This window comes from Ostrea edulis, chromosome 1 (genome assembly GCF_947568905.1).
Source record: "Ostrea edulis chromosome 1, xbOstEdul1.1, whole genome shotgun sequence".
NCBI lineage: Eukaryota > Metazoa > Mollusca > Bivalvia > Ostreida > Ostreidae > Ostrea > Ostrea edulis.
The window spans coordinates 95,486,001-95,494,514 of NC_079164.1; the positions used below are offsets into that span (position 1 = coordinate 95,486,001).

The window sequence follows — 8,514 nt, forward strand, 5'->3', positions numbered from 1 at the left end:
GTCGGATCAACAACATATTTTGAGTGTAATAAAGTACATCAATATCAAATACTTTGGCATATTTTTTTCGGGGGTGTAGTCATTGGATAGGGATTTGCAGCCATGTTACTAAAAATAGCAATTTTGTTCTGACAAAAGGGTAAAATTATGTATATTTTACCCTTTCTATTTAAAAATTCTAACAGGTTATTGAAAACGGATTTTTAAAAATTGACACAGTTTGTAAAACAACTGGATATACATATTCATATTGTTTAGTGGGACTCTAAAATTTTCCTTCCGTTTAAGTGCACAAAGGTCACAAATTTGGCACGATTCCAGATTTTGATAAATGGCAGAAAATGATAACTTTTGAATCAACTAGTAGTCAAAAAGTAACGCTTTGATGTATTCAAAATTACTTTTATCTTGTAGAGAAGAAGTATATTTACGATATATCAAAAATCTGTCTTTGGACTCTCGATTATAGTAAATATATTAAGTACTAGTCTCTGTAAGAATCATGCAAAATCGAAAAAAAAGTGGCATAGTCATATCTGATGATTTACTTTAAAAGTGACTAAAAAGTAAACATTAGGTCGTGTTTATGTCTGTCATATTCCCCTATAGGTGTCACTAGATCACTCAACATTAGATGGGTCAGATTATGTCTGCCATCCTCCCAGAAACCGTCTTCAGATAAACATTACATGGGTCAGATTATGTCTGCCATCCTCCCATAGACCGTCTTCATATCAACATTAGATGGGTCAGATTATGTCTGCCATCATTCTATGACTCTTAGTATATGTAAGTTATTAGTGATGAGTAGGCCAGATTATGTCTGCTACTTTCTCCTACACCTGTGCTGCTAGTATACATGTACTCCTGGATGTGCTAAATAGGTTACACTGATGTAATCCAGGTCATAGAATCAGGAGTTTTGCTGGCTATTTGAAATTGTATAAGTATTCTGTTGTGTTATGTATTATTGAATTTCCTTTTCTCAAGATTTTCTGATATTAAAGAGGATTTTCTTTCCTCTGGCATGTTTATATGTTGTTTCCCTTGGGTGGCGGAAAATCCAATGTTTATTGGATTTTGGTGGCCTATTGTTTGTTGCCACCTTATTTTTCATCATAGTGATTATAATTTTCACACTATATCTTAACATGTAACTTTGGGAGATCCTAAACCAAGTCTATGTACAATTTGATAAGAAAGTAGGATCTCCCTAATTGTTTATCTTGATATCTTCTTGTCATTAATAAATGACAGTTTTACAACTACAGTAATTACTTGTTTGTTGACATGAAAAATAACTAGCTGCGGGAAACATGTTTTAACTTCTAGATTTATCATATAGAAGGCATAAAGGAAATAGCCCCTGCTACAATTACCTGATATTTCCCAACCTAAAGCTTTTGCCAAATTTAGTTGCTCTTAAAATTAATAGCGTAAACTATATCTGTAACAGTAACATGAATTACTTATAGATCATGTACTGGTATATAATGAACTAACATTTTAGAATCGATGTCTGTAATTACTTAAACAGCTCGTATTGGCAGTCCACAAAATAACCAATTACTTAGAAACAGTAACCCCGATTACTAAAAGAACATATCATATGCTGGTACCTAGTAAACTCGCGTCTTAGAAACAGTAACATCAATGTCTGCCCCATGACATGATTTTTGACAGCCTTTTAACAATTTTTGTACTAGAAAATGCTTCTGGCAAGTTAAAAATTTTATGAAGAAATGAAATGGCGGAAACCTGTGATGCTAACGTGCTTGCCGAATAATTGTTTTCATATAGGTGAGCCAAAAAGTTACAAATTGTAGAGATTTGTAATGGGAGAGTAAGCTTTGATGCTGACCAATGACACAACTTATCCCATGTATGTAGATATGCCTTTTTTGTAGCAGGGTTGAGAGAGGCTTGTATTAAGTCGCATGCTATCGGTGTCAAGTGTGCAAAAGCTGGCATGGAACGTGTGTTAGTTGTTTGGCCAAGTATGGGGATTCCCTGAAAGCTCCCTGTATTAAATATTTGGTTAATTAAAGTAGAGATGTTATTGCTCGTGTCAGGACTATTCGGCTGATCCACAGTGCCAGAGGACTGAGCTACAGTTGACTCTGCTGATTCCTCCGTTTCTACATGGTTTTGATTCTTGCTGTCATTTTGCTGTTTCAAAATCTCTGCAGCTAATTTCTCGTAATCGATGTTTAGTGGCTGATTGACTGCTTTCGCCGACTGGTTATCAATTCTCGTTCTTTTTGATTTTTTTTTTTTTTTTTGCAGACTCGTTTGCGGCTGGCCGAGGAAGCCTCGGCATGGTTACAACTGAGGAAAATGCAATTATTATTATAGTTACAATGTATGTATGAATTCAAAATCATAAGGGAAATAGCCCCTGCTACAATTACATGATATTTCCCAACCTAAAGCTTTTGCCAAATTTAGCTGCTCTTAAAATTAATAGCGTAAACTATATCTGTAACAGTAACATGAATTATTTATAGATCATGTACTGGTACATAATGAACCAACATTTTAGAATCGATGCCTGTAATTACTTAAACAGCTCGTATTGGCAGTCCACAAAATAACCAATTACTTAGAAACAGTAACCCCGATTACTAAAAGAACATATCATATGCTGGTACCTAGTAAACTCGCGTCTTAGAAACAGTAACATCAATGTAGAATGTAGAGATTATATACTGTCAGATCACATAGTAAACCATTTTTTATTTAAACAGTAACAGGAATAACTTGAGATATAGTACTGAGACATAGTGAACTAATCTTAGAAACAGTAGTATGAATTACTTATAGATCATGTACCGAGACATAGTGAACTAACATATTGGAAAAAGTACTTACTTATATCATGAATTGTCAGACCACATAGCAAACCACTTTCTTAGAAACAGTTATAAGAAATACTTAGAGATCATGTACTGGCAACTAGCGAACTAATATCTTAGAAACAGTAACATGAATTACTTAGAGATCATGTACTGGCAACTAGCGAACTAATATCTTAGAAACAGTACCATGAATTACTTAGAGATCATGTACTGGCAGTTCACATAGCAAACCAATTTTTTAGAAACAGTAACATGAATTACTTAGAGATCATGTACTGAGACATAGTGAACTAACATCTTAGAAACAGTAACATGAATTACTTAGAGATCATTTACTGAGGCATAGTGAACTAACTACTTAGAAACAGTCACATGAATTACTTAGAGATCATGTACTGGCAGTTCACATAGCAAACCAATTTCTTAGAAACAGTAACATGAATTACTTAGAGATCATGTACTGAGGCATAGTGAACTAACTACTTAGAAACAGTCTCATGAATTACTTAGAGATCATGTACTGAGATATAGTGAACTAACATCTTAGAAACATTAACACGAATTACTTAGAGATCATGTACTGGCTGATATCAAAACTGCAGCTTCATAAGTAGGGAATATTATATGCTAAAATTCATATCATATGTCGTATCAGCCGGAGTGGTCTCTTATCAGCCTGAGGGCCAAAGGCCCAAGGGTTGATATGGGGCCCGGAGGCTGATACGACATATGGTATGGATTTTAGCGTATAATATTCTATTTATCATATACTGCACTTTTCATACATTTGAAATAATAAATCAATCTATCCGATCCATAGCACAGAAATTCGATCACATGGTATACTAAACTAAATGGCAAAAATATTTTCAGGTAACTTCATTTGGTACGAAAGAAATGCATCTTCAGAGTGGAGAACTTGTAACCATTCCACAAGTAGTCAGGACTGCCTGCCATTCCACCCTGGTACAGATATACCAATCCTTCTGTGAAGAAACTGATTTCATCCCTCTTTCAAGGGCTACATTATTTAGAATTTTAAGTACTTGTCCTGCATCACAAAGAACAAACTTGAAAGGACTTGACAATTTGGCTGATGACGGAGCTGCAGGGTTTGAAACTATTGTAGGAATTCTGAAAATCATGGAAACCTACACACCAGATAATGACACGATTTCTCAGTTCAAGGAGTATAAGGAAAATTTACATGCTGCAAAATTGTATTTAAAGACAGACTTCAAAGCTCACCTCAAACAAAAAGACAACTGCGCAGACCACTGTATGAATTATGCACTTAGTGATCCTACAAATCAAAATCTACAGCAGACCTGCAATGACCATACACATGATCTGAAGTGTGATAGATGTGAATTGCTACCAAGTACTGTTCTTGAAATTAAACGTCAACTGGAGCATTTTGAAGGTATGTCAAATACTGGTAAAGCTATCATGATGATTGCGTCTTCATTTCATAAGTAATTATAATTTTTACCTCACCTGAACTGAAAACTTAAGTGAGCTTTTCTGATCACGTCTCTCTATCCATCCGTCTGTCTGTCTGTAAACTTTTCTTCTCCATAACCACCGGGCCAATTGCAATCAAACTTGGAACAAATCATCCTTGGTTAAAGGGGATTCAAATTGTTGAAATGAAGGGCCATGTCCCCTTCAAAGGGGAGATAATCAAGAAAATGCAAAAATTGTATGCTCAGATTGCATGATTTTGCACCATTTTAAAAAACACTTTCCTCGTTTAGTTTGAGCATGTGGCTCTCAATTTTCCTCCTTTATGGGAAAATGTGGTACCAAATAATTTTTGGTAGAAAAATCCCTGCCAAGGTGACTTGAGTGAGTGGTGTGGCCCATGGGCCTCTTGTTTATGTTCAATGAAAATCAGAACCATATTTGTGTATTATATTTACATAATGTAATGTGTAGGCGAGGAGAAAAAACTGGGCTGGACTGGGAATTGAACCCGGCACACCTGCAATTACTAGTCATTGACCACTGATCTAACCAGGATGATATCCACGGTCCATAAAGCCCGAACTAATACAATACATGTGTTGCACATATGTATACATACCCATGAGTGAATGTACCATGTTTAATGATCTACTTTTTACTTGATACAGGGTCAATTCCATCTGATTTGCAGTCAGATATGCATGCTGACATAGAATCCTCATATGAGAAAATTATGGATTGGAAGAGACATGTTGTACGTACCATCAACCAAGACAAATGTAGAAGCGATATGTTGAAAGACCTTACACCAGAGCAGGCTGTACTAGTCATGGATTGGGCCATGAAATTTCTACCCATGTCTTATATAGAGAAACAGAGTGAATGGTTTGGCCAAAAGGGTATTAATTGGCATGTTGCAGTCTGTATTTACAAAGTTGGAAATGAATTGAAGGTAAGTATTTTGATTCTTACATTAAAGCTTTCACTCCATTCAAAACATGTACATTCATATTGCTAATTATATAAACTAGAAAGATTACTTTCTCTTTATATATATATATCAGGATGGCAGAACATATGAATATATTTAAAATTTTCCAATTGATGTAATATTTCAAACCTTTAAATTTCAGAATAGATCTTTTACTCATTGCTTGGAATCTACCAAACAAGACTGGAATGCAGTTGCACAATTGTTGGAGCACACTCTACATACTCTTAGAAAGCAGCTACCACACATCACCTCTGTATTCCTACGTAGTGATAATGCGGGATGTTACCACTGTGGAAATTTGTGGCTGTCATTGCCTTCCATTAGCCATAGAACAGGTATGCAGATTACATGTATACTAATCGTGGATACATGCAAATTTGTAACTGAAGATATTGTTTTATTTATATAGGTATCTGTAATTCTATTGATGCATGCAACAATATAATAAAAAATACCATCAAAAAATCAATGATACATGAATCTTTGATTTTTAATTATTGCATGCCTACATTAACTCAATTGTTGATATTATTAATTGCTAAATTAAAGGACACAAAATATTAATTAATGATCAATTGAAGGAAACAGTAATTGAATTATTCCACACTTTAGTCGGATTATTATTCTCTTCAATTGAATTAATGATCAATTATATAAAGATATCTTTAATTCTAAGTTATTTAAAAGTACCTTCATTTAATGTAAGATATTGTTTATTCGTTTGCTGAATTAATGATATGCGTATCATGATTTGAATCATTCCACGCATTGTTTTAATGAAGATTATTGGGAAAGAACAATAATTCAATGCTTGTATTAATTAAAATATGTCAAATAATTCACATAACAATATTCAGGGTTCTAAGTCAGTTTTATACACATGTATTTCAGGTGTCCTAGTCAGGAGATATGACTTCAGTGAGGCACAAAGTGGAAAATCCTATTGCGATGCCAAAATAGCTCACATGAGGGCAAAAATTCGAAAAAGTGTGACAGAGGGAAAAAGTGTTTTAAGTGCTTCTGACATGAAGGCAGCCCTTGATGAATGTGGAGGAATCACAAGCTGTCAGGCAGCACATGCAGAAATCATGATTTCCCCTTCAGATTCAGCCACTGGTCTTATAAAAGGAATCTCCAAACTGTCAAACATTGAGATCAAAGATGATGGATCGCTGCATGCTTGGAGATCATATGATATAGGTTGTGGACAGAAAATAGAAATTCAAAATGATCACGACACAGTTTACAACAATGATGAAAGGTAATACATGTGTGCATATCGAAAACAAAATCATTTATGTTACTTTATCAGTCAGCAAAAGCAATCAATACACCTTTCATATATATATATATATATATATATATATATATATATATATATATGTGTGTGTGTGTGTGTGTGTGTGTGTATACACTTTCATATATATATATATATCCAAATTGGGTTTTTTTAAAATCACAGTGTCCGGTATAAGATATTTTATAATCATTTTATAATCCTCAGGCGTTACTATTTTAAAATTTAACACCTGAGGATTATAAAATGAAAGCGCTTGCGTTAAAATTTTAACTTTGTGTACTGTTTATTCTATTTCTTTTATATATATATATATATATATATATATATATATATATATATATATATATATATATATTATATACTTATAACCTTTTGTAGGTCATTGAAGATCATTGAGGACTTTAAGTTGCCATCAAAAGTAGAAGGATCTATCAAAGCAACACCTGTAGATAATGGGTTTGGTTGTCCAGAGGGATGCAGTCAGGCCTTTTCATCCTTTAATGCTATGCATGAGCATTGCCTACTTGGAGACCACAACTTTGACCTCCAGCAAATGACCACTTACGACAAAATCAAGCTAAGATGGTATGATGCATGCACCAATTTGTCTGAGAAGCTGAACATTTCAAAACTTGATCATGACCAGCAGAGCAGCATAGTGCAGGAATCCAGTCAGAAGAGTGACCAAGGATGGGCATTGAAAAAGGACAGGAAGAAAGTGCGTTTCTCAGAAAAAGTAAAGGCATATTTAAAATCAGTTTTTTTTATGGAGAAAACACTGGAAGTAGAGCTAATCCTTCTGCCATTACAAAAAAACATGCGTGTGGCCATGGAAAATGGCATAAAAGTATTTGCATCATCGGAGTATTTGGAACCCAGTCAAATTGCTTCCTTTTTCTCCAGATTGGCTGCAGAAAAGAAAACACAGTCCAAACGTCCTGAGGACATTGAATCAGCCTTATCTCTCATTGAAAAAGTAGAGGCCATTGAGGAAATAACATCTGTATTATCCAATTGAATTGTTTTTACATCTGTTTGCTTTCAGTGCTTACTTACAATTAATATTAGCACATCAGAATTTTGATCAATGTTTTTTTATTGATACCTATTATGTGTATGATGATTCTTGAAAGGAATTTTTTATAAAATGCTAATACATTCATTGTAATGCATGTTGCTAAAGTACAATTGATTGATACTCATAAAGAGAATAAAGCTGTAAACATTTAGGTATAATAGTTTTAGGAGCAGCTTGGATATAATTATGTTTATTTACATGTAGATCTGATAATTTTACAAAAGTAAAATTGTCGATATGTATTGTAAACTACAATTTTACCATGAATGTAAAATAATTCCAAAGATGTAGACATAGAATGCATGTCAATGGAGAATTATGTGGTGATGTTTTTGTATTATACTCTGATTTCAGTGCAATTGTATTATACAAATTGAAATTTTAGGTGTGTTGCTAAGGAAAATTTATTGTTATGGAAACATGGTTAAATATAATGTCTTCAGTGGGTCCAACATGTCAATAGAGAATTTTATTGTGATATATTTACATGAAATTCTCACTTCAGTGAAGTTAAATAGTACAATTTGAAATTTTATGGTTGTTGCTAGGTGGGAAAATTGGTTGCTATGGAGATATGGTTAAATGTGATGTCTTCAATAGGCCTGACATATCTGTAGAAAATTATATGTTGGTATAATTGTATCATATCCTCACTTCATTGCATTTGAATCCTACAACTTGAAACTTTATGTTCGTTGCTAAGGAAAATTGGTTGCTATGGTGATATGGTTAAGTCTAAAGTCTCCATTGGGTCCGAATTGTCACTTAAATATTGTGGAGCATTATGAATTGTATTTAGTTTTAGTGAATATTATCA

General features: G+C 33.8%; 1 protein-coding gene across 1 annotated transcript; it reads left to right on the plus strand.

Annotated features, from left to right (window-relative positions):
* Positions 1 to 3,755: 3,755 nt before the first annotated feature.
* Positions 3,756 to 7,637, plus strand: LOC130048449 (uncharacterized). The gene is made up of 5 exons (XM_056145157.1): positions 3,756 to 4,281; positions 4,994 to 5,277; positions 5,459 to 5,654; positions 6,211 to 6,580; positions 6,998 to 7,637. Exons 1-5 carry the CDS (start codon positions 3,756 to 3,758, stop codon positions 7,635 to 7,637), a joined length of 2,016 nt encoding a protein of 671 aa, XP_056001132.1.
* The last annotated feature ends 877 nt before the right edge of the window (positions 7,638 to 8,514 follow it).